General features: G+C 40.5%; 1 protein-coding gene across 5 annotated transcripts in view; it reads left to right on the plus strand.

Annotated features, from left to right (window-relative positions):
- RNF38 (ring finger protein 38) overlaps window positions 1-27,582 on the plus strand; it is a gene marked incomplete at its 5' end in the record, with an annotated part of 123,970 nt that overhangs the window by 38,205 nt on the left and 58,183 nt on the right. For 2 of the 5 annotated variants that reach the window (XM_082657324.1, XM_082657325.1), the window contains one exon: window positions 13,857-13,927. In XM_082657324.1, coding sequence (XP_082513450.1) covers window positions 13,857-13,927 — 71 coding nt within the window. Of the gene's footprint in view, window positions 1-13,856; window positions 13,928-25,607; window positions 25,731-26,117; window positions 26,238-27,582 lie in introns of those variants that run through there. The other 3 variants (XM_082657326.1, XM_082657327.1, XM_082657328.1) reach the window with 3 other exon arrangements.

Genomic DNA, 27,582 nt, shown 5'->3' on the forward strand with positions numbered 1-27,582 from the left:
AATTAGAATATCTTCCACACATTACAGAAGGAAAAAATGGATATAAATGAATCTAAGATGATAATTCAAAATATGCTATTTAAGTTTATCATTACTATTTTAATAATGGGCAGTCATGTTTCAGAAAAGGAGCTGAGTGGTTTAGCTCTTTCCAAACTGAATTGGGCTGTCTTTTCGTTTGGATCATGAGTTTCATGTCAGCTTTCCCATGGAGATCATTTAGTACATCCCTGGATACTTTACAATGAACTTTCCCCAATTTTTTAGTTTTCTACTCACTCTTCACATTTTGGTACCTTCCTCATAAAAACAAAACAGAACACCCTGCTACCACTTAGGAGTGATCAAAGCCTAATTTTAGTGGAAGATTCATCTATAAAACGTTATTACACAATTATGAATATACCCTCAGAAGGCTATCTTTAGCATTAGGAGCTGACAGCATTATGTGGGAAGCTTAATATTTAAATGAATTGTTTTGCGATTTTGAAACAGGTGATTTTTTTTTTTTTGAGGCAAGTCAGAGAATTTTTTTTTTAATTGAAGTATATAGTTGATTTACAGTGTTGGGCTAACTTATGCTGTACACAAAGTGACTCAGTTATACACATATATACATTCTTTTTTTATATTCTTTTCCATTATGGTTTACTCCAGGAGATTGGATGTAGTTCCCTGTGCTATACATTAGAACCTTGTTGTTTATCCATTCTAAATGTCATAGTTTGCATCTCCTAACCCCAAACTCCCAGTCCATCCCTCTCCCTTCCCCCTTCCCCCTTCCCCCTTGGCAACCACAAGTCTGTTCTCTATATCTGTGAGTCTGTTTCTGAAACAGGTTATATTTTTTAAGAAATAAAAATCTCTAAGTCCTGCTAGGTAAGAAAACACAGAATTGCAAAGAACTAGATTATATTTGTTGCCTAGAAAACCCTACTCTTCTTACGAGGGCTTATCTGTTTCTGAAATTTCTATTACTATCATTTTGATACAAACACAAAATGTGACATAATTATGTTGGAGGACTGGGTGAGATAGGAAGTGAAACAGGAGGGATGGAAGAGTTTAGTCGTCTGATAGTGGCATGACAGAAATTCAATAAATAACTCATAAAATTTGATAGCCAAACAATCGTCATATATGCATATTATGTAGGAAAATTGAGGTCAGTACTGGAGGAAATGCCTAGAAGATTTGACGATACTTGCCTCTGGGAAGGGAGACTGGGTTGGGGGGGGCGGGCAGTGGAAGAGTTCTTTTTTCATCATAAACCACTTCATTCTTTTTTATTTTTTAAACTTATGTGCATGTGTTACTTTTACATGATGGCATTTCACAGAGTTGACTGGGAAATGCGTCTTTATAGAATTGGTTAAAATATAAGGTAAATGAAGGGCAGAGACCTTGTCTTATTTATCCCATGTCCCTAGGATAGACTTGACACAGTGAGGGTTTGATAAATACTTAATGAATGAAGCAATTGCAGAGATGAAATTTCTGGAGTATGAATGAGATTAGAACCTTCAGGATAGAAGACAAATGCTCTCCACTGAGCTGTAAACTACATAGAGCAAGGGGTCTTGCTTGCTTTTTGTTGTGTCTTGTACATAGGTGTCTGGTATAGAGTAGGTGCTCAGCAAATGCTCAGGGCTCTCTTTAAAATAGACAATTCAAGAATTATAGCCTTGAGGGCGAGAAGTAAGGGTACTTCCCTCAGCTTGTGTATTGTTGCATCTATCCAGCTGAAGCATACTCCTTGCCTCACTTGGTTGATCCTTTGTTAGGCATAAAATCAGAGCTAATCAATTGCACAAAGTCTTTGTATATTCAGTAAACTTTTTTAGTAGGGCTTTCTATGTACAAAACTTGGCATTAGGCTCTATAGAGGTTATAAAGATGAATAAGGCTCAGTGTCTGACTCCAAAGAAAATATAGTCCAGAAGGGGAAATCAAATTTCTATGTGTTTAACTATTATGTACGAAACATATTATGAGGCCTAAGCAGCTTGTGTGGGAGAAAGGAGGAAGGCATAATTAAATCTCACAGAGGGTGGGAGGGTAGAGAGACTGATTAAAGTGCAGACCAGGGAAGGGAGGGGATGAATCAGGAAGGCTTCCTTTGCTTTCTGTTCCCCTCTCCTCCCCACCTCACCCCCGCCTTTCACTCTTTTATTTCCTTTCTGCCTTCCTTTGTTTCTGCATTTACCTAGTGCCTGCCATGAGCCAGGAAACGTGCTACCTGCCAGAATTGAAAGATAAATTAAGGATCTTATGGTCTGGTTGGAGAGACAGACATGTAACCAAAAAATTACAGTATGATGAGTGCGATGAAAGAGTTCTAGCAAAAAATTAAGGAGTTAGGCAGTGTCTCACAGGAAAATCAGCAGCCTTGGTTTGAATAGAAGTGTTATTTATAACACCATTTCTTGAGTTACAATGTGCCAGGCACTGTGCTGTGAGCATTTTTATATATTTACTCTTAATAATAATCCTCAGAACAACTCTGTGAAGTAGGTATAAGTAGATATTACTCTTCCCACTTTAGAGATGAGGAAGGCATGTGATATGTTAAATGACATGCCTTAGACCACATATTCAGTAAATGACTGAACTATATCTAGGTCTGACTCCAAGGTTTATTCTATTCAAGAAACAACTAGAGGAATCCTTATATATTGCTGGTAGAATTGTAAAATGATACAGCCACTTTGGAAAACAGTTCCTTAAAAGGTTGAGTAGAGGTACATATGACCCAACAGTTCCACTCAAGAGAAATGAAAACAAACATCGACCCAAAAATGAATGTCATAACAGCACTATTCACAATAGTTCTGAAGTGGAAACAACCCACAGGTCCCATCAGTTGATGAATGGTTATCCATACACTGGAATATGTAGTCATAAAAAGGAAATGAATTGATAACATGCTATAACATGGATGAACCTTGCAAACAAACATTAAGCTAGGTGAAAGAAGTCAGTTACAAAGACCACATTTTATGATTTCATTTATATGAAATGTCCAGAATAGGCATATATACAAGTTAGATTAGTGATTGTCAGGGGCTCATAGAAGGGGAAAAGGAGGTAATGGCCTGGGGTTTCTTTTTAGGGGGTAATGAAAATGTTCTAAAATTGATTGTGATGGGTGCACAACTTTGTGAATATACTAAAAAAAAAACACTTTTAACTTTATACTTTAAATGGACGAATTGAATGGTATGTGTTTAAAACAAAACATTGTTTAAACAAAATAGTTTAAAACAAAACATCCTGAGACTCTGAAATTGAATTTTCTGCTCTAGGTAGCTAGAAGTATCATTACTTATTGTAAAAATAAATAAGCAACTGATCATCACTTACAGAGTAAGACTGGCTTTTTCCTTGCATGTTATTTATCAACATTTACTTTACGTTAATGTCTTTTTTTTTCCAGCTGCTTTGGGTGTTAGTTGCTGCATGCGGGCTTTCTCTAGTTGCTGCATGCGGGCTTTCTCTAGTTGCAGCAAGCGGGGGCTACTCTTCGTTGTGGTGCACCGGCTTCTCATTGAGGTAGCTTCTCTTGTGGAGCACAGGCTCTAGGTGCACAGGCTTCAGTAGTTGTGGCTCACGGGCTCTAGAGCACAGGCTCAGTAGTTGTGGTGCACGGGCTTAGTTGCTCCATGGCATGTGGGATCTTCCCGGACCAGAGATCGAACCCATGTCCCCTGCATTGGCAGGCAGATTCTTAATCACTGCACCACCAGGGAAGTCCCTAATAATGTCTTAAAGTGTATTATTAGCTAATAGAGTTTGTCTAGTAAGTTTTAAGTAAGATTTCTAAAAATAGTGCAGCCTGTTTTGTAAGTTCATTTGGAGAAAGTTTGAAGCATTGAGGATAGATGTGTAAATAAAGTTGGGTTTTAACAATTGGTTGATACTTAAATCTTTGGAGCAGACATATGGAAATTGTTGGTTGTTAAAACTCAGAACCTTCCTGGCACTTTTCTTCAAAGCCATGCCATAGACTCTGGTATCCCGGTAGCAGTTGTGAAGGCTGCTGCAAGTGATGTGATTAAAACCCAGAGAGATCATGTTGCAGAGTGTAGCAGCCCCCAGGCCAAGTATTGGATAAGGCTCAATATGTTTTCGTGTCCTGCTACAAAATCAGGCACTTAAAAATAATTCTTTCTGCTAGAGTGAAAGGAAAAGAGCCCTGAATAAGCAGTAGATGGGAGCAGAACCAAAAAATTAGACTTAAGTGCTGAGAGTCTCTTTTGGACAGTAATTACAGTGACAGTTACTTATAAAGTACAGGCAAGTTCCTGGGGGTGGATTTTTAAAAAGTCTACCTGTCTGTCTTATTGTAGAATGAACAAAAAAGTAGCTGTTTGGTTTTTTTATATTATTGATTGAGTTCAGATGCTTTTTAGTATCTATGCCAATTATTTGTATTGTGGTGGCTGGTAGGCTAATTAAGTTTTCAAAAGACTGATTTGGAAGGGTTGTTAATACCTCAGAAAATGGGACCAGATTTCAGAATAATTAATTAAATTTATAGAATACCCACTATGTGCAAGGGCCTGTACCAGTGTCCTAAAGAATCTAAAAGCAGTGTAAGACCTAGCATCTTTTATCTGAATTTTACTGTCTCCTTGCTGGAACTTATAAATCCATCTGCTGCAATGCATAATTGAATTCTCCCTTGCTAATCTTTGGATTATCAAAGAGATTCTGTCTGAGACATGACTTCCATCTTGGCCCACTTGTGACCCTAGTTAATCACTTGACCTCCTTGGGATGTGTGGACAGTAGTTGTTCTAAGCCTTGATCATCATCTCATGTACTTAACTGGTATATAAAAAGCCCTAGGTAGATCACTGAGGCATGAGGTTCAGTCCTTACCTGCCCAATGCTGTCCTTGAGCCAGGCCAGGCGAGTGATTCTATCTATGTCTCTACTCCCAGTTCTCTGTATGTGTTTGGGGGAGGATGGGATGGAGAGGAGAGAGACATCACCTTTGAGGGGTTTCATGAACGAGCCAGGTAAGCGCTCATAGGTTGGTCTCAACTGCCTTCTCCAAGGTACTTTTGTCAGAAGCCATTACAGATTTGGACTGGAGCTTAATAACAAAAAGAATGGAGTAAAAATATCCCTGCCTACACTTAGGCTAACGGTTGCATCTTAGCAGAACATCCTAACAGTTGCCACCAAGATTATTTTGTAGACAGGGTCTCAAAGGAGATAGAAGATAATGGATAGTTAACCTCAAGAATCCTGCTCATGGTCATGGGGGTGCTGTTGGAGTCCTCTTTTTTTTTTTTTTTTTGGCCTTGCTGTGTGGCTTGTGGCATCTTAGTTCCCCAATTGGGGATCGAACCTGTGCCCCACCTGCAGTAGAATCTAGGAGCCCTAACCACTGGACTGCCAGGGAATTCCCTCTTTTTTTTTTTGAGTCTTTTTTCTTGAGTTTGTTTGTCCTATTTGGTCTAGTATTCCTAGGGATACTGGGAGCTAGCCTTGGAGTTAGGCCCTTTTTTTAATGAGCAAAAATAAGAAAAAAATTTCCTCCTGTTACCCAGGGATTACCATTGTTAGTATCATGGTGTATATTCTTCTGAACGTTTCCTTTGTATATCTGTGTACACATATACATATTTATTTAACCATCATGAAAGCATAGTATTCATATTCTCTATTCCGCTTTTTTAAAATCTTATTTTATTTATTTTTAAAATAAATTTATTTTTATTTTCTTTTTGGCTGTGTTGGGTCTTCGTTGCTGTGCGCGGGCTTTCTCTAGTTGCGGCGAGTGGGGGCTGCTCTTCGTTGTGGTACACAGGCTTCTCACTGCGGTGGCTTCTCTTGTTGCAGAGCACGGGCTCTAGGTGCACGGGCTTCAGTAGTTGTGGCATGCGGGCTCAGTAGTTGTGGCTCGCAGGCTCTAGAGCGCAGACTCGGTAGTTGTGGCACACGGGCTTAGTTGCTCCACGGCATGTGGGAACTTCCCAGACCAGGGCTCGAACCCATGTCCCCTGCATTGGCAGGCAGATTCTTTACCACTGCGCCACCAGGGAAGCTCTGCTTTTTTTTAAGTTAGCATTTAATTTCAGTAAGTTTTCATCTCATCTAATTTTACCATATTCAGATTTTTCCAATTCTCTCCCAAATATCCTTTTTAACTAGTTTATTTAAAGTAATATGCAATCGTATGCACATTGTATCTATTTCCTTTAATTTCTTTTAATCTAGCACAGTTCCTATCTTTTCTTTTTCATTTTATAATAATAATAACACTGACTTATTGAGAACTTCTGCAGAACCAACTTTTGGATGAGCTGATTGCTTCCTGTGATGTCTATCCCTTGTATTTCCTGTAAACTGCCAATTATATCCAATAGTTTGATGGAGCGAAGGAAAGTATTTTTTGCTTGGATGCCAAACAGAGCTTATGTCTGAATTTCACAGTGTATCACATCAGAAGTCACATCTGGTTGGCCCACTGTTAACGATGCCAAGATTGGCCATTGGATTAAGGTGGTGGGATTAGGTCTCTTTACAGTGTAGTTAGGTTCTCCGTGCAACCATAGATAACGTGGGTAGCGTTACTTTGGCACTTTACAAACCCCCATCAACCATGCACTTAATGACTTTAGCCTAATTGGTGACCCTTGCCTAAATCAACAGTTTTATGGGGCTTGCAAAATGATGTTTTCTAATTCTGAAATTCCTTCTGTATCTATTAGCTGGCATTCTTCTGCAATGTAGAACTAGGGCTATTCAGTTACTCTAAAAGGTAGGATAAATGCATGAGTTTTAAAAAGTTGCTATTAAGGGACTCCCAGATTTTCATTGATATGTGTTTTGGTTAGCTACAGTCTTTTCTTGTTGTTGTTTTTAATGCTTAAACTGGTAAAAGTTTGGCCAGTGGGAGCCGCTTTTTAATGCTTAAACTGGTAAAAGTTTGGCCAGTGGGAGCCGCTTTTGGTCCTGTAGAACAGGTTTCAGAAAGCATGTGGTGCTTAGGTTGGTGCTATTGCTCTCCCCATTGTCCACTTTTGTAGCTCAAAACCTTTACTTTTAAATCCTCAAATCTTTGGGAATTTCCTGGCGTCCAGTGGTTAGGACTCCACGCTCTCACTGCCAAGGGCCTGGGCTCAGTGCCTGGTCAGGGAACCAGGATCCCGCAAGCTGCCTGGTGCGGCCAAAAAAAACAAACAAAACCAAAAATGAGTCTAGGAAATGCTTGAGAGGGGCTCACTTCATACTTCTAGATTAACCCACTACTATTACAATGCAAACCCCCATCCTCACATGTGCACATTGAGGAATAATTCTAACAGTGCTCAAAATGCCACATTTTCATGACAACTTAAAGAGCCTAACCACTTTTAAAGAGATGTGCACATTTTGCCCAAGTCTCTGCAGTTCAGTTTTGTGGTTTAATGCCCCTCATTTTTTATACCCAGATTTCGAGGAATATGCATATATCTCAACAATGGTTTTCTGCTGATGTTTATCTAAGAAGATAATATGTTAATGTTTCACAAACTCAGTACAACATTTTTTTTCTTCAAAGCAATATGCAGAAGAGCTTCAGTTATTGATACATTCCAATTATCCTTGAGAGAACATGACATTTGGAAAACCATGCTGCATGTCAACAAAGAGGGTGTGGGTTCTAGATGGGCCTGGCACTAAGAGGCCTTATTACTGCATATGAAGAAATGGTGTTGTTTGACAGTGTCTTAAGGATATAACATAATAGCATGATAATTTGCTACAGGTGTGTTTATTGTGTTTTAGTTCCCTTTTAGGAAAGAAGAAGAGGTAGGAGACATGATCAGGAAGGTCTAGGATACCTAGGTCATGTGAGACCTCATAGACCAAGGAGTAAGGACTTCGTATTTTATTTTGAGTGAGAGACGGAACAAGATTTTCAAAAGAGGAATGACATGATCTGTCTGAACCTTGAAAAGGGTCATTCTACATGGAAAATCGACTGGGGAGGAGGTAGGGAAAGTTCATGGGGAAAGAGTGGAACTAAGACCAGTCAGGAAACCATTGCATTAGTTCAGGCTTTGGCTTGGGTAGCCTCAGTGGATGATGCTGAGTAGTTATATTTCAGGCACATTTTTGAAGTGGGACCAACAGGATTTGCCAACTCATCAAATGTGGGATGTGAATTAAAGAGAGGAGTTGAGGAAGATGCCAAGGGTTTTGGCCAGAGCAGCTGGTGAATAGTTCTGCCATTTACTGAAACTGGAGGCAGGTTTAGAGGAGAAGATCAAGAGCTCAGTTTTGGACGTGTTATGTTTGAGATGCTGTTTAGATATCTAAGCGATTTCGAATAGGTAGCAGAATATGGAAATCTGGGTTTCCTTGGGGTGGGAGGTGGGAGAGTCAGAGCTTGGAAGTAAAGATTTCGGTGTCATCAGCCACGGGACTAGTTGGGATCACTAAAGGAGTGAATATAGATAGAAAAGAGAAGTCTGAGGATCGATCCTCGGGACATTCCAACCTTTGTAATGGGAAGATGAGAATCCAGCAAATGGGACTGAGTGGCAGTCAGTGATGTAGGAAGCTTTTGTGAGGCCAAGTGAAGAAAAGGGTTTCACGAAGGAGAGTAGGGTCAGCTGGGTCAAATGCTGCCGGTAGATCAAGAAAGGTTAGGATTCAGAACTGACCATTAGATTTTGCAGTATAGTGGTCTCCGGGAACATGACAAATAATGTCTCTGCTTTACCTCACTACCTTTATCCTTGTGGACTTAAAACACTATCTGATATTCTTGGCAGTTGCTCAGAAACTTCTCCACTTGTCACCGCTGTTTCAACCTCGACGTCTTTGTGTTTCCTAGTTCTAAACTACGGGCTTCATACCCCAACTTGAGCCCTCACTTCTGTTCTCTTCCCTCGATTTCACATACTTGTCTGACTCTTCCCAAGATGTTGCACATCTATTTTCCCTTATAATGCTCCTGATCTGGTTCTCCCTCTGGTCCCAGCACTTTCTGCTAACCATTTTGGGAGTTTGTAACTATTTTGGGTGTGTCATGGACTCCTTTGGTAATCAGATGAAGTTTATAGGCCCCTCTCCAGGAGAATACTTTTAATTGCATAAAATAAAATACATGAGATTACAAAGAAAACCAATCATACTGGAATGTAGTTATCAAAATATTAAAAACTAATTTGTGATAAAAATATATTTGTTATTATATTTAATGTATTAAATAACACATTCTAGCAGTGGGCCTAAGAGCTATTGTAAATTTAGAGTAATGATAAGTGTAAATGATATTGCAGTATACCTCCAGCAACTGTATTATATGAAAATATATGTGGTTTTTATTAGAGACAAAATCGCAGGTACTGTCAATCCTAATGTGGTTTGTTGTTGTATTCATAATAGAGTGGATTTTTTACATTTAGTTTCAAGTTAATGAAAATAAAGATAAAATTTTATTCCCATGTAAGTCTTGGTTAAGAACCTAGAGAGAGAACTATCATGCAGGTGTGAGGAGAGCACTGAGTGCTCACCAGGTGGAGGAGCAAGCCTGGTCTGCATGGAAGCATCCTGCCACATTTCTCATGGGGAGTGGAGGATTCAGACATTGACTTTATGCCTTGAGTAGTAGAGTGCCAGGGTAGGTTCTTGAGCAGGAATAATAACTTTATAAAATGCATTTGAAAAAATCAGAAAACCCATGGTAAACACTGTCATTTAATGTATGTTTGGCTAGATTCTTTCAATTTTCAAAAATTGGCTCCTTTATTTTAGTATAGAAGGTTTCTTCTTTTGCCTCTGTGTGCTTCTTTCCCTGACTAGCTATCCAAAGTTGCTTACGATCTGTATTTTATTCTTCAGGAGTTCAGTTTGAGTGATCTGTCTACATTCTTTTTCTTATGGGGCAGGGACAGCTGGAGAGGGAAACTGGTGCTTTTGTGCTTTCATTTGCCTCTAGGATGCTTCTGCATTGTTTTCCAGCAAAGGGCCCTTCCCTTTGTGGCAAAGGAGTGAATTCTGATATTCAGGGGAAAAAATCAGAGAGAAACCTTGCCCATTTAAAAATTGGGTTCTATTTTCTTCCTGTTGAGTTTTGTTTTTCGGTTTTTTCTTTTTGGCTGCACAGCTTGTGGGATCTTAGTTCCCCAAGGGATCAAACCAGGGTCCCGTTGTGAAAGCACGGAGTCCTAACCACTGGACCACCAGGGAATTCCCATTACTGTTGAATTTTAAGAGTTCTTTGAATACTTTTGGGTATCAGTCCTTTATTAGATACACATTTTGCAGATATTTTCTAGCAGCATGTGGCGTTGTCTTTTCATTTTCTTAAGTGTCTTTCACAGAGCAGAAGTTTTTAATTTTATTGAAGTCCATTTTACCATTTTTTTCTTGATGGATTATGCTTTGGTGTCAAGCCAAGGTCACTTAGATTTTTTCCTGTTATCTTCTATAAGTTTTAGAGTTTTGTGTTTTACATTTAGGTCTATGATCCATTTTGAGTTAATTTTTGTGAAAGGTGTATGGTTAGTGTCTAGGTTCTTTTTTTTGTACGTGGATGTGTCTATTCACTTATTTTTAATACTCTCTTTTGGAAGAGATTTTTAAGTTGCTAAATAATGTATCTCAATCTTCATCTTTCCAACTACATGGAGTCCACGTTTTTGACAATGGTCCCAAATGGTGGTCTCCCTCATAGTTATTAGATGGTATTATGTGGATTATTTCTAACAAAGTTTCATTTTTCTTACATTGTGTCCAAGAGAAACACACATAACATGATACGTTAAATACAACGGTTTTGCATAAGAGTAAGATAAATGTCTGTTTTGGTACCTCTTTGAAAGGTATCTAAATGTATGCTTATAATCATCAGTTCTTAGGGTTCTTTTCACCAGTCTAACTTCAGTATTACATGATATTAGACTAATAGGAGACTGAAAGTATAATTTTTACTAACTCCTTGAAACTCATCTACTGAATTTTTTTTTTTAATAATAAAGTTTTTTTTTTTTTGGCGGTATGAGGGCCTCTCACTGTTGTGGCCTCTCGCGTTGTGCAGCACACGGTCCGGACGCGCAGGCTCAGCAGCCATGGCTCACGGGCCTAGCCACTCCACGGCATGTGGGATCTTCCCAGACCAGGGCACGAACCCGTGTCCCCTGCATCGGCAGGCGGACTCTCAACCACTGTGCCACCAGGGAAGCCCCTATAATTCAGATTTTTAAAATTATTTTATTTTTATTTTTGGCTGCATTAGGTCTTCGTTGCTGCACGCGGGCTTTCTCTAGTTGCGCCCAGCGGGGGCTACTCTTCGTTGCGGTGCGTAGGCTTCTCATTGCGGTGGCTTCTCTTGTTACAGAGCACGGGCTTCAGTAGTTGTGGCACTTGGGCTCAGTAGTTGTGGCTCACAGGCTCTAGAGTGCAGGCTTAGTAGTTGTGGCGCATGAACTTAGTTGTTCCGTGGCATGTGGGATCTTCCCGGACCAGGGCTCGAACCCATGTCCTCTGCATATTGGCAGGCGGATTCTTAACCACTGTGCCACCAGGGAAGCCCTCACCTACCAAATTTTTGACAGAATAGTTTATGTTGTGATTAGATTTGTCATTCTACTATCCCAGGAGATTTTAGTATTTGGGGACATTGTCGTATATATATTCTTTCTTCCAAATTATGGTTGTAGAATATGTTAAATGATGTTAACTGTTATCAGTACCAGTGGGAACTCTATGGTTTATATTATTCTCATCCATAATTGTAACTTTTTGGCACCTGTACCTTCCGCCATCTCATCCTTCCCAGAATTGTCATCCAGTGGCAAAAACTTGTTAAGCTTATTAATATTTCCGAGAAATAGAAATTAGAAAGATCTTTTGATGTGATCAAACTTTTTAAATTGTTTTTTTATGCTAATACTTTGTTGATAAATTTTCTTTTATTGAATTAGTTAAGGAATCAGGCTGAGTAGATTATAGTGACACACTATATTACATATGCTGTCAGTATGCTATATATATATATATATATATATATACACATACACACACACATATACTGTATGCTACAACTTTATTTAGTATTTTTATTCCTGTGTTTCAGTGAAGTTGTTTTCTTATTTTGATCCTTTTTATATTTTATAATCAATGTTATATAAAATGAGTTGGGAAACAACAGTTTATATTGGGAAGTTAAGAATAGTCACTGTCACTGGGATTATTGATTCTGTACATTTGAAGAAATTATCTGGTAAAGTTATCTAGTAAGGATTGTTGTGTGTTTTTTTTGGCTGCACTGCGAGCCTTGTAGGATCTTAGTTCACTGACTAGGGATTGAACCTGGGCTCCCGGCAGTGAAAGAAAGCGCAGAGTCCTAACCACTGGACCTGCAGGGAATTCCCCTAGGACTTTTTATCCTTTGTAGTTTTTAATAATTTTCTCTGTTGTAACCAGTTATTTTCTCATTTTCTTTTTACGAATGCGTAAGAGTAATATATGATAAAAATCTGCCTTTGAAGTCTAAAAGAGTTATTTCAATAAGTGTAAAACCAAAATTTTTATTGTTAAGAAAATGTGTCAAAGTTTAGTTGGCAGCATTCTTTCTCAAGCATATAGAATAATTGGACATCTGATTTGATGGCATTGTAAATTTTATAATTTTATTTGTCAGTGTAATGTCCACAGGAGTGACAGGGGGATGTTTTCTTAGGTTCAACTAAACATTTGCACATTCAGACTGGTAAAACCACCATAGGTCTCACTTGGCAATATTTATTCAGAAGAATATAGGACAGAAGCTATAACTTATCAGTAAGACAGTGGGAGTCCTTGCAGCAGTTCATTCTTTCTGAAGTGATCTTCTCACAGCTAAGGTCTGAAGTGCTCTTCTCACAGCTTAGATTCAAAGAGATGAAATCCACATTGTGTGGTGCAGAGAACTCCATGGGCATAGTTTCCAGGATCTTTTGCCAGGACATGCCTAATTAGGTAACATGTCACCATACTCAGAGAAGTTCAAGAACGTGGCTTCCTACTAAGTGGCTATTGTACTTCCAGTCCAGATGCAATTTACTAATTTGGTAATTTCTATCTTAAGAAATGTTGCCAGGTAACATAGGTGGTATGCTGTTTAATCAGGTTAACAGGGATTAACCCAAGGTTGAATTCTCATACATTGGGAGAACGGGTTTTGCTCATCTTTGGTCCACAGTCATGCATGCTGATTTTTCATTTACACCTTCTTCTTTTAGTATCATCTTTCAGAAGGTTTTTCTTACTCCAAGATTATTTTTTAAATGTCATTTGTTTTCCTATTGGTTAGAAATGTCACTTTTGTCATAGAGCAGTTATTAGGAGATAGTTCTTCAAATTAACAAATGGTTGTGTATATTAAAAATGTATTTTTTAAATTAATAAAAACCTATTTATAATCTTACGATTGTGTGTTAGATTGTGTTATTTGTATGCTGAAAATTTATAGGGTCAATTTTTTCCTCAAAGAAACTATGTGTAGTCTGAAAAGCAGTATACTTTTTTCTAAATAGAAGTTTGCCTTATTGAAGGCTGTTGTGCTTTCTTAGGTGGCCTTACTCTGAAAACTAACCACTTAGTGTAGTAGAAAGTGGTGAATTAGGGGTTTGAATAATGGGGTTCTGGTTTCAGACCTGCAACTTCACTGATTGCTCCGTTGTGCAAGTCAGCCTCTCTGTGTTTTGTTTTGCTCAAACTGCATGAATAACAATCCCTATCCTGCCTATTTCCGAGTATTGTTGAGGATTAGATGGGATGATGGATATAAAGGCACTTTTAACTGGTAAAGCCGTTTAAATATAAGGAATTATTGCATCTTAACTTTTCCTCCCTTTCTCTTGTAGGTAGTGTTGGTGCTTCTTTTCAGTGCCAGTCCATCCATCACGACCACATTTGTCATGATGACAGTGACAAGGTGAGGTCCGTGTTGATGTCTACAATGGTGAAAATGCATGCTGCCCTTACATCACTGGATTCACTTGCATAACTGGTCGTAGGGGCAGAAGAGTGTGACTTGGGGGGCACAATGTTGAGATGCAGAGAGCCTTGCTGGTTTGTGTGCCAGCTCACTAAGACTGCTCCAGAAAACTTGCAGATAATTCCCAGGAGGTGGGCTGGACTCCTGATAACGCATTTCCTTACCCCCATTCCTGTCTCTGTCACTGCGCTTCTTCTTTTCCTGCACAGCCTGGATGGATTATCTTAATATATGAACAGGTGCTCCCAAAGCTGATAACTATTTCATCAATTTGTGTCTGTTTTCAATTTGAAATACCTCAGACATTCCGATTTGGTTTGTTTTGTGGTTGATTGTATTATGGCTTATTCTCATGCTTACTTTTTTTTGGCTGTTTCCAAAGCCCAATTTAAATGTTGAGGAATGACGGTGGAACCTGTCTGATTCATGCAAAAGAATCCTGCTTTGGGCCTTTTTTATTTTTTAAATCAGGTCCAGACTTTTGGTATTTTGCTTCTGTTCTTTTTATCTCTAAAGAAACTGGTCTTTGGGGGCTTTCCAGTACTCATCAGCACCCTTGATGGCCCAGCCCTTGAAGTAGATACTAATGTGGGCTTGGTGTTTGGAACGTCTGGCTGCTGATATTGGATGGGCTTAAATTTAGTCTTTTCCATCATCAGTTTCCAGTGGTCTCCCTCCCATTTCCTGTGTCTTGTATGCAGGAATGTATCAGTCCCCTGGTAGTTTCCCCAGGCAGACCAATCCAAGTGCTGTTTTTCTGCGCTGTTGTAATCAAGATCCTCCTCCCTCATCCTGTTGGAGCTTGATCAAGATGTTGGTTGATCATTGGGATTTTCCAAATGGCCTTTTTGTTCTGTGTGTTGCTCTCTCTGTCTTTGTGAGCTTTGCTCAGTCAGATTTCAGTCTGTTTACAGAGAGAGTGGTATGATTTTAGTATTCCAGATTCTCTCTTATTATGATAATAATCCAGAGGCATGGGTTTAACTTTTAACTTCTTTTAGAAGCAAACCACTGAAAAAGACTTCTAGACTATATAGTTAGCTCCCTAAAATTCAGTATACCACAGATTTTAGACGAGCATTTGAAAATAAGACTGATAGAAAAGGCAAAATCACTTTTGGTCAGTAATATTACAAAGAATTGTGTTACATCATTGTAAAGATGTTTGGGGGTTAAAATTTCTTTCCGCAGCTAGGTATAATATGCCTCTATCCATTGTTCATTTACAGTGGAGAAGCCAGACTATTCTCTGTTCTGTCTCCAGGTTTAGAGTCAAGAGATGAGATTTCTGTCCATTTCTGCCAGATACTTTTTATCTACTTTAAAATGTTTTTCCTCCTAATTTCTGAATCTTTGTATGACTCATCTTGTGCTTTTAGGATGGGATCTTTCCTGAAATACATGGGGGGAGGGCAGAGAAATTTTAGGGATTTTTGTCACTTGATCAGCAGATCAAAGAACTGTCAGAGACTGCTCTCCTCTCCTGCCTACCATGCATATATTTATGATGGTTTACCAGAGGGAAATGGAGAGAATGGATTAGGGTCTCTTGACTATATTTATAATTGATTCAACTGATTCAGTCAGCAAATAATATTTGTTGATAGGCAGCTATGTTTCTTGGCACTTAGGGAATATATCAGGATACAAAACAAAGATTGCTGTTTTTTCATGAGTGCAGTCTAACTGGAGGAGGCAGACAAAAAAATAAACATAACACATAAGTAATATAGTATGCTACAATAAGCACAATGGATTAAAGAAATGTACAGCAGAATAAGTGGGATGAGGACCACCATGAGTTGGATGTTACAGATTGCAGCTTTGAATAGGATCATTAGACATCATTCTGGGGAGGAGAGTGGTGGATAGGACAAGAATCAGATCTCTGTGTTTGTAGCAGCTTCTGACTTCTTTCTTTCTATAATAAATGGGTATTGGTTTTGCAAAAGCAGCAACAAAACCTGCTGCCTGATATCTGATATATGCCACTTGGACAGGTATGTGTGTTCTCTCTCTCTCTCTGTCTCTCTCTCTCTCTGAGAATTGAAGGGATTATAGAGCACAGCTAATTCAACCCTCTTTTTAAAATAAACTTGCAAGCTGTGACCCCAGTGGGAGAAGAGACTTGTTCAGGAGTCACCCTGGAGTGCTGCAGCTAGATCACATCTTCTGTCCCTGATACAAGCCATGTAAAGTAATTGTCTAGCTATTCTGAAAACATTGTCAAAACACATATTGATGCTTTGCTTATTATCCTCACTTAGCTTTCAGGCATGGACCATTTCTCAGATTTGGGAACAAAAGTTGATTTTTCTTAAACATTGTCTGAATTTTAACTAATTCATGTGTGATGTGGGTGGAACAAAGGAGAAAAAGGGCCAGTCCATTTGTCGGACCTCCATTCTACAACCTTGGAAGTGGTGGCAAGCCCCCAAATTCCATGGTTTGGCTTGTTTTCCAACTTAAGTTTCTCTGCTGCTGTACATCGGCTTGTCACTACAGTGTGGGAAGGAGCTGTTTCCAGCTCTGAGGTTTACTGTTAACTACTGTGAGTTACATACTCTCATGTTCAGTTTATATTGGGCATAGCAATTGACACAAAGCCCTCCAGCAATATTTTTATATTCATTCACAATGTCATACCCTATAATTTCCAGGTAGCAAACACTTATTATATATCAATATTTGAGTACCTATTATGAACTAAGCATTGTTCTAGGCATTGGGGACAGTGTATTGAACAAAACAGACAGGAATCTTTACTCTTATGGAACTTGCTCTCTGTAAGTGGGTTAGGGAGATGGCAAGACATAAATAAAGATACTGTTAGTTCATTTGTGTTATGAAGAATAATAAATCAGGTAAGGGATATAGGAGTATTGGGAGAAGATTACCTTCTAAACACCCTTTGAAATAGGGGTTGTTTTATCCCCATTTGTAGGTGAGGAATGTGAGACATAGATTAAGTAGTTTCCCCAAGGTTACCCAGTTAGTAAGTAGTAAAACTGTGATTCAAACACAAGCTACCTAATTCCAGAGTCTGTACTTGACCATCTGAAGAAATCTGTTCCTAATGTAGCTTTACCCACTCAACTCTGACATGCTCAGGGGAAAATATCTTCAAGTGGAGAAGGCCCTGGAGAATCACAGTGAACCAAGTCACTTGGCAGGTAATCTTTGCCTGTCAGTTTTTTCTTGCCCAGCTCCTTTTGGCCTCCATTGTGATTCATGACTATTTGTTACTCCAGGCTTCTCTAACCTGACACCCCTGCCCTGATTCATACTCAGAAATCTGTGCTTCTTTATAAGAAACCTCACATTGTGTGTTGCTGTATTGCACTGATCAAATGTGATGGTTATGTAGAAGCAGTTTAAAAGTATAAAGAATAACACAAAAATGTGATTGTGATAGCATATTTATGTTTCACTTAGATACTGAAGTTAACCTAAATCAGCTAATGTCACCTTGGGATTATTAAGTAGTCATCTTCACAGTGAGAACAAGCTTGACATGGGGGAATAGGTCTGTCCTGAGAATGAGATAAAACATTGAACAATATGATAAAAGGAGACTATTCCTTCAGGTGAGATGAATTAATTTGTAGCCTCAATGGTACACTCTTTCATAGTGGCCTGGTAATACTTCTGGGAAGTCTGGCCATTTGAGAGAGGGAAATGGAGAGTTCTTTCTAAACTGCATGTGAATGGCTCCTCAGAGCAGAAGTCTTTTCTGGACAAAACTTCCTTTTGCTAGCCTTCAGTCCCTTTGTCATGGAAGACGGTACCAATCTGATTTGTGTACAGGTATTCGCACACAGACTGCTTTCAGAAAGATGGGAAATGTGCTATACTGGTTTTTCTTCCATGACTGTATACTTCCTTTTATCTTAATTTTTTAAGTTTTTAGTTTTTTTAAAAATTACATGTTGATTGTAAAAAGATATGCAGCACTACCTTCAATCCCTCTCCCCAGAAGTAACAGCAATTGGAATTTTAGTATTAACCAGATTTTTTAAAGTTATATTTGTATAAAATATTTTTCATCTTTTCAAACAGTGGTTTTTAGTATATTCAAAGAGTTGTTCATCTATCTCTACTATCTAATTTTAGAACACTTACCACCACCCCGCAAAAAACCTATACCCATTAACAATCACTCCCCATTATTCCTTCCCGCCAGCTCCTGGCAACCACTAATCTTTCTGTCTCTATGGATTTGCCTGTTCTGCACATTTCATATAAATGGAATCACACAATATGTGGCCTTTTGTGTCTGGCTTCTCTCACTTAGCATGATGATTTCATGGGTTTGTCTATGTTGTAGCATAAATCAGTACTTCATTCCTTTTTATGGGTGAATAATATTCCATTGTGTGGATCTAGCACATTTTGTTTATCAGTTCCCCAGTTAGTGGATATTTGTTTCCATGCTCTGGTTATTGTGAATAACACTGCTGTGAACATTTGCCTGTGAGTGTGTTTTTGTTTTCACATGATTTTAACAATTTGAGGATCTGCCAAACTTTTCCAAAGTGGCTGCACCATTTTGCATTCCAATTGAGGGTTCCAGTTTCTTCACATACTTGCCAATACTTTTTTCCTGGTTGTCTTTTATAAATTGATTGATTGATTGATTGCTACTTTGGTTCTTCGTTGCTGTGTGTGGCTTTCTCTAGTTGCAACGAGCAGGGGCTACTCTTCGTTGCGGTGCACGGGCTTCTTATTGCGGTGGCTTCTCTTGTTGCGGAGCACGGGCTCTAGGCACGCGGGCTTCAGTAGTTGTGGCACACGGGCTCAGTAGTTGTGGCTCGCGGGCTCTAGAGTGCAGGCTCAGTAGTTGTGGCGCACAGGCTTAGTTGCTCTGTGGCACGTGGGATCTTCCCAGACCAGGGCTTGAACCCGTGTCCCCTGCATTAGCCAGTGGATTCTTAACCACTGCGCCACCAGGGAAGCCTCTGGTTGTCTTTTAAATTATAGCCACTGTAGTGAGTGTGAAGTGGCATCTTATTGTGGTTTTAATTTGCATTTCTCTAGTGACTAACTATGCTGAGTATCTTTTTATATGTTTATTGGCCATTCTTAAATCTTCTCTGGTCAGTTAAAAAATGTCAGTTAAAAGTCCTTTTATTGTTCTTGCCCCTTGTGCTTAAAAATCTCCCTATGCCTCGTATTATTATTTTATTTATTTATTTCTTGCTTGCTTGCTGCGTTGGGTCTTCGTTGCTGCACGCGGGCTTTCTCTAGTTGCGGTGAGCGGGGGCTACTCTTCGTCGTGCTTCTCATTGCGGTGGCTTCTCTTTGTTGTGGAGCACAGGCTCTAGGCATGAGGGCTGCAGTAGTTGTGGCTCGCGGGTTCTAGAGCGCAGGCTCAGTAGTTGTGGCACACAGGCTTAGTTGCTCTGCGGCATGTGGGATCTTCCTGGAGCAGGGCTTGAACCTCTGTCCCCTGCATTGGCAGGTGGATTCTTAACCACTGGACCACCGGGGAAGTCCATATGCCTCGTATTATATCGTTACATGTGTTCCATTAGGGAAATGTGGGGAAATAGAATATGTCATAAGTAAACATACCATCTTTCAATAGATAACACTCTTAACATGCATTTTTTTTCTTCAAATTTTTCTTTGCATTCTCTGCATGGTTAAAACAAAACTAAAGCACTGATTATTTATGGCTGTGTAATTAATTATCCTAAAACTCAGTGGTGCAAAGCATATCTTTTGGTATCTTTCATGGTTCTGGGTTTTCCTGTGCTCAGCTAGGTGGGCTCTTGCTTGGAATTTCTCATGCAGTTGCAGTCAGATGGTGGCTAAGGTTGGAGTCATCTCGATGTCTTCACTCACATGTCTGATGGTTGATGCTGGTTGTTAGCTGGGACTTCAACTGGGGCCCTCAGCCTGAGCACCTATATGTAGCATGGGCTTCCTCACAGTATGGCAGCTTTGATTCTAAGAGTGACTGTCCCAAGAGGACCACACAGGTGCTGTATGGCCTTTTATGACCCAACTTCAGAAGTCACAAAGCTTCACTTCCACCATAGTTACAGGCCTTACCAAATTCAAGAGGAGGGAGCATCAATCCTACCACTGGGGAGGAATGTCTACATAATAAGAAGAGAATGAAGGATGGGAGAACGTATCAATGGCCATTTTGAAAAATATAATCTGCACATTATATATACATTAAACATCAGTTAAAATGTCTACATAATGTTCCACCATAAGGGTACATGGTAATTTATTTAACTTGTCTTCAATTGTGGAGCTTTAGGTCATTTTTTAAAAATTGTGCATTTATTCATTCAGCAAATATTTATAAGTGTCTACTATGTGCCAGGGATAACTGAGTCACCAGAGTACCATGGTGAAAAGACTGACAAAGAAGGTCCTTGTTCTTTGGGTGCTTATTTTTTGTGGATGGGACAGAAAATGAACTGTATATGTAAACCAGTAAATAATCAGATACTCTTAAGTACTGTGCAAGTAATTGGGCAGTTGGCTACTCTAGATTAGGTGTTAGGGAAGGCCTTTAAGAAGATGACACTTAAGCTAAGATCTGACAGATGGAAAAGAACAAATCGAGACAATCTGGACCATAGGAGAACATGCTAGGGAGAGGAAACATCTAGTGCAAAGGCCATAAGGCTAGAAATTGAAACAAACAGAAGGAAAGCTGTTGTGCACAAGCAAGGTGGATGAGGGTGGAAGTGGTGGTATGAGATGAGGTTGAAGGGGTAGGCACAGACTAGATCAAGTGGATCTTGGTAAGCCAGGGAAAGAAGTTTCAATTCTGCGTATTATGGAAGCCTTTTGGAAGGTTTTAAGCAAAGGAGTGATGTTATATTTTTTTAAATATCCCTTTTCCTATTGTGATAAGAATTTTTTTAAATTGTGGTAAAATCTGCAATATAAAATTTACCATCTTAACCATTTTTAGGTGTACAGTTCAGTAGTGTTAATACGTACATTCACATCATACAACCAATCTGTAGAACTCTTCTGTGTTGCAAAATGGAAACTATATCTGTTAAACAATAATTCACTCTCTTCTCCCCCCAACCCTTGGCAGTCGCCCTTTACTTTCTGTCTCTGAATTTGAGCGCTCTATGTACCTCATACAAGTGAAGTCATATAATAGTTGTCTTTTTGTGACTGACTTAGCATAATGTTGTCAAAGTTCATCCATGTTGTAGCATGCCTCAGAACTTCCTTCCCTTTAAAGCCTGAATAATATTCCATTGTATGTGTATAATACATTTTGTTTATTCATCCATGGATGGCCACTTGGGTTGCTTCCACGTTTTGGCTATTGTGAATAATGCTGCTGGAACATAGGTGCACAAATATCTCTTTTAGACCCTGCTTTCAACTCTTTTGGGTATATGCCTAGAAGTGGAATTGTTAGATCATTTCTTTCTTTCTTTCTTTCTTTTTTTTCTATTTTTAATGTTTTGAGGAACCACTATTTTGTTTTCCAAAGTGACTGCACCATTTTACATTCCCATCAGGAGTGCACAAGGATTCCAGTTTTTCCACATCCTTGTCACCACTTGTTGTTTTCTGTTTTTGTTTTGTTTAATAGTAGCCATGCTAATGAGTGTGAGGTAGTATCATTGTGGTTTTGATTTGCATTTCCCTCCTGACTAGTGATGTTGAACATATTTTCATGTGCTTAACTGGACATTTGTACGTCTTTGGAGAAGTGTCTGTTTCAGTGCTTTGCCCATTTTATAATCAGGTTTTGGATTTTGTTTGGTTGTAGTTCTTTATATATTCTGGATATTAACCTCTTATCAGACATGATTTGGAAATATTTTCTATTCCGTAGGTTGCCTTTTCATTTTGAAGTAATCCAATTTATCTATTTTTTTCTCTTGTTGCCTGTGAGTTTCAGAATGAGCTCTTCCTTATATATGTCCTAAGATTATAATTGTTTTTCTTTTGTTAGAAATAAGGAAAAGGGACTTCCCTGGTAGTCTAATTGGTTAAGACTCCATGCTTCCAATGCAGGGGGCATGGGTTCGATCCCTTGTTGGGGAACTAAGATCTCGCATGCTGCTCGGTGTGGCCAAAAAAAAAAAAAAGAAAAGAAATAAGGAAAAGACAAAATCTGACAAGAAATCCATAACTACTAAAGAAATCTAATTCCAAGTTCAGATAGCTAACCAGCAAATTCTACCAAACATTTAAAGGAGGCATAACACCAATCTTATAGAAACTCTTGTAGAGAATAGAAAAAGAGAGAATACTCTGTGATTCATTTTCTGAGGCTAGCATAATATCTGTAACAAAACTTGATAAGGACATTACAAAAAATGGAAAATAACAGCTAATCTCACTTAAGAACACAGATGTAAAAATTCTAAGCAAAATATTAGCAAACCAAATCCAACAATATATAAAAAGAGTAGTGCAGTATGACATGATTTTATTAGGAATGTAAAATTGGTTTAACCTCCAAAAAACAATCGAGGTAATTCACCCAGTAACAGAAAATCCATGATTATCTCATATACAGAAAATTTTGATGAAATTAAATATCCATTTTATGATAAACTTTTAACAAATTTGAAATAAGAAAGAACTCCCTTGATTTGCTAAAGGAATCTACAAAAAACCTACGGCCAACATCATACTTAATGGTGAAATGTTGGAAGCTTTCCAGTTTTTTTTGTTTGTTTGTTTTTGCTGTATGCAGGCCTCTCACTATTGTGGCCTTTCCCGTTGCGGGCTCCGGACGCGCAGGCTCAGCGGCCATGGCTCACGGGCCCAGCCATTCCGCAGCATGTGGGATCTTCCCGGACCGGGGCACGAACCTGTGTCCCCTGCGTCGGCAGGTGGACTCTCAACCACTGCGCCACCAGGGAAGCCCAGCTTTCCAGTTTTGGAATAAGATGAAGATGCATGCTCTCACTTGTATCTATTTAGCATTGAACTGGAGGTCCTAGCAAGTGCAGACAAGAGGAAACCACGTGGGAAAGAAAGAAATTGAACAGTCATTTTCTGCCAACAGGACTGTATATGTAGAAAACTGAAAAAAAATTAACAAAACTATTAGAATTAAGAATTATATATAAAACCTAGAATAGACCCTAGAACAAATGTGCAAGACCTCTACAGAAAACTGTGAAGCATTATTGAAAAAATCAACAACTCCGGTAAATAGAAGGGTTCATCTTACCTGTTTACAGATTGAAGATTCAATATTGTAAAGATATCAATACCACCTAATTTATCTCTGGATCCCATGCTGCCCAATAAAAAAATCTTAGCTGTCATTCCCGTGTGTTAGACTGGTAGGGCACCAGGGTAGACAATCCCAGTGACCAGATACATTGGAAGGAACTGCAATATTTTCCTCTTTGGTAAGCAACATACTGGTATATTTTTATTTTAGAAGTTGAGGGGACTTAAATGACTTAGGTACCCCAGGGAGAAGTTTTTAGTAGGCATTCACAGTTTTCATTTCTGTCATGAAAACGAATTTTAAAGGGCAGTCTTGGAGTCAGAATTCTCAAAAGTTCTTGCTACAAGCAACTACTTTTCGCACAAGTGCTGTACTGTCCCCTAGCCACATGTGACTGTTTAAACAATCCTGGTTAATGCATTAGTTGCACTAGCCCCATTTCAGGTGCTCACTCAGTAGCCATATGTATGTAGCTAATGGCTACCTTTTGGATGCTGCAGATGTTGAACATTTCCATCATTGCAAAAAGATCCATTGGACACCTCTCCAACAAGGCTTCCCACCTTTTTGGACCGACACCAAGTAAAATTTTAGGTGGACTGGGGTTGAGCCACTGCTCTGGCATAATTTACTTCCTGCCACATTAGGTGGTCAGTGGCCCACCTTAAAACGTAACCCACTCATCAGGTGTTTATTAGCAGGGTACCAGATTTTCTGGTTAAGAAAATCAACTAGAAAAGAAATTGCAGTACGAATTTCCAACGATTCAACCTTGAGGTGTGGGGAGCATTGTTTACATGTAGACAGACTTCTTAGGTGAAGCCTTCAGATCCCAGTTAACTAAGATCTCAGCCATTTGAGAAGGGTTCTCAAAGAGTGCCTGACAGGATTGGCTGAAGCCCAGGGGGAATTCACATAAGCTTAAGGGTTAGGAACCCTGGAGGACTGTAATAGATATTTGCTGCTGAAATTCAGCACTTGAGGAACCTGACTCTTAGGATTGGACAGCTTCCAAATGGTAATTTCCCTCCCTGTTCCCAATTTTTGTCTCTATTTCCCCCTCTCATTACATAGCCCATGCCCAAGTAAACAAGAAAAGCTGTTTCAGGGTGGTCTGTATTATGTAAGGAAGCTTGTATAGCTGAGATTCTATTGGAAGATCTGTAATGCTAGGTGAATCCACAGCAGTAAAGGGGGTATTATGGGGGATCCAGATGTTAGAAGTGGATTACATTGGATGCACCTAAAGGTGTGGTTGGGATTTATGACTCTGTACTGTGAAATGAGGGGGGGGGAAAACCTTAAAAGTTTGAATGTAATCATCTCAAAATTGGCTGCTTTGGAAGACTAGCAGAGAGGGCTTTGGGAGAACAGTCAGCTAGATAACTGGGCTACATATGGTGGTGTGGGGCTGGGGGAGGGGACTTGTTCATGGGGGCCAGTTATCTCATTCTAGCCTCTCTTTGTCCAGGAGTTGTAAAAACCTGTGATGTTATTGCTGGAACTTTGAATTCAGCAGTTGCTAAGCACCTGCTGTTGTATTTCAGGCTGTAGGTTTAGACCTTAGGGTTACAGAGTCAAAACAGGTCGCCCAGTGTGATATGGGAGACAGATGTTCACAAATAATTACCCTTTCGTGTTATTCATATCAATGCATAGAGGTTCAGAGGGTCCTGGAACATCATTTTAGTCTGGTTCCCTAATTTTCTACAGGAGGCAGCTGAGGCCCACAGCAGGAAGGAGACTGGTTTAAGTAATGCCAAAAGAACCAGAACCTGGGCTTTTGATGATTGGACTGAAATATGATCACCATCCTTGAAGACATAATTCCTATCTGCTTAAAACCCACTTCTTCGATACTGTCCCCTTGACTGCCCTCTTTTCCTCCGATACCATTTAAACTATTTTGTCCTTGTATTTATTGCGCTTTTATGGAAGATCTTACTTCCTCTTTTAGATCTCGAACGTGATTAGGACAGGCACCATGCCAGCTTCGGTCTTCGTACCTATCTCATTTCCTGTCCTCAGCACAATATGAATAACTGTTTAATTGAGCCTTACAGTAGGACAAGTTGGGTTTGAACCTGACTCTCCATTGAGACACCTTGGCCAAAGACACCTTGGCCAAATCACCTCTCTCTACGTCAATAAAAATTCCTAACATTTGGGCCACATGAATACATACTATATTGGGAATTTGAGTGAGGTTAATTACTGTTTGATGGCTGAGTTTTGGAGGCGGTACGCACGGACTTGCAGCAGCACTTGGGGAGAAATATATAGAACTCGTAGGCTCGGCCCGCCCGCGGCCCGGCATAGCGGCAGCCTTTCCGGGCGCCAGGCACGGGGGGCGGGGCGGGGCGGGGCTGCGCAGGGGTGCGGCGCGACGGCTCTGTTGCCGGAACTAGTCCGAGTCGCGCGCCTGGACGAGCGCAGCCCGCCCCGCCCCCTTCCCCCCGCGGGTGGAAACAAAGGGGGCTCCGCGCGCGGAGATAAGCCGAGGGGGAAAGGGGCGGAGCGACTGGCGGTCTCGCGCCCTGGGATCGCGAGGTTTGTTCAGGAGAGGGGGCGGGGTGGGGTGGGAGCGACCCAGACCCGAGAAGTGGGAGGGCCGCGTGCTCGCGCATCTTGCGGCCTAGCGGTGGGGTTGTCGCTTGCGCGCGCAGCGCAGGGTACTGCGCCGGCGCGCCCGGTCAGCGAGCACCGGGGAGGGGCGCAGCGGGGCGGGGCCCCCTCGTGCAGCGGTGCGGGGTCGTGCGGCGGCCGGGGCGGTTAGGGCGCGGGGGTCGAGAGGATGGAGCCCCCGAGGCGTTAGCCGACTTTTGTCAGCTCTGGGCGTGCAGCCGTCGTTTCTTGGCGCGGCCCGTGTGATGGTGCCGGGAGGAAGGAAGCGCCGTGATAGCGCGTCGGTCGGAGCCCGGGTTCCAGGGTTGAGAAGGCCCGGGAACAGAGGATCTGGCGAGCTGGCCGCTGGCTGGACGAGCGGTCACAATAGGAGGCGGTGGCCCAGCGAGGAGCCGCGGGAGTAGCCCCGCAGGGCGGAGCCTTCCTTTGCAGGTACTGGCTGCCGCAGCCGTTGGTTCCCGCACGAGGGCGGGACGGGCCGAGCCTTGGGCCGTTGGGAGTCTGCGGGGCCGCGCTAGAGATGAGGTTGCTTGGTGTTCAGCGGGGCGCGGCCGGGCCGCCCGGCGCTCTTTGTTCCCGAGGCAGCGGCGAGGAGGTGCGGGCACAGCCCTCGGGAGCGCCGGCCCGCCGCGTCTGGCAGATGGCCTCGCTCTTTTGCTCCCTCCCTTTTTGCTCAGGCGCAGGTGAAATGATGTCACTCAGGACAACGCAGAACCCAGTCAGAAGGGTCCTGTCTCCGTCCTTGTGACGCCGCGGGTTTCTGAACAGGCTGCGTTTTGTTCTCGGGTTGGGAATTCTTCCTTTCAGGGCTGAAGAATGGAAGAGGTTGGTTTTGAGCCGAGAGTTTTTCAAAGTATTGAGGGCCAAAGAGAGTAAAGTTTTCGTTTACGTGTGTAGGACTTGTAAGACCTTGTTTTTTCTTTATGCTGCAAAAATGATGTATACTGTTAACATTAAAAGTTGGGTATGTTAGTTCTTGCACCGTAAATAGAAACGAATAATGTAATATTGAATTGCCTTTTCTCTTTTCTTACGAGGCGCACTTAATATACGAAAATTTAAGTATGCAAATCATTCATAGTCGTTTATTACCTTAGAATTGCAGGCCTTTTTGGATACTATTTGGCCTCGATTGCAGGTACTGTTGTTAACACAATTACCGCAAAATTCCTTTAAGTAGGTAGCAGCCCTGGTAACTAGTCTAAATTTTTTTAAAAAATCCATTCTCTCAGTTCTTAAGAAATCAAAACTTAATGAGGATCTAGGGACAGTTGGGATCAAAGTAAAATTGTTTCTGTCTTCCATTGGAAGAAATTGGGTTTCTATAGGAGTAACAATACAAGACCAAATATAGAGGTCAGATCAGTTACATTGCAGCTGGCATGTATTCAATACTTGCAGTAAATAGATGAAAATTACTAACTGGATTTTTAGGTAGGAATTGTATCATTTAATGTACTCCAACTCTTGCTGGCTCATAAACGTATTGGCATAGTATATTTCACTTGAAAACTTATTAGACCTTAAATCTATTCATTATAGGGGTTCAATTTTAAGTTGATATTTGTAATTTTTTGTAAGGCTTGTTTCTAAAATACTTGGTAGCCTTGAGAGGCTATAGTTGAGTAAATTTTGCCACAAATTAGCCACGTGCTCCTCGAGTCCTCATCTGTAAAATATGAGAGTTGGATTTAAATGTTCTCTATGGTCCCTCCACTTCTGATATCTTCTGTGACTCTGGAAGGTAGTGTGTTTCTGTACTTGTTGAGTTTTATCT

This window comes from Grampus griseus, assembly GCF_964374135.1.
Source record: "Grampus griseus genome assembly, chromosome: 6".
Taxonomy (NCBI): domain Eukaryota; kingdom Metazoa; phylum Chordata; class Mammalia; order Artiodactyla; family Delphinidae; genus Grampus; species Grampus griseus.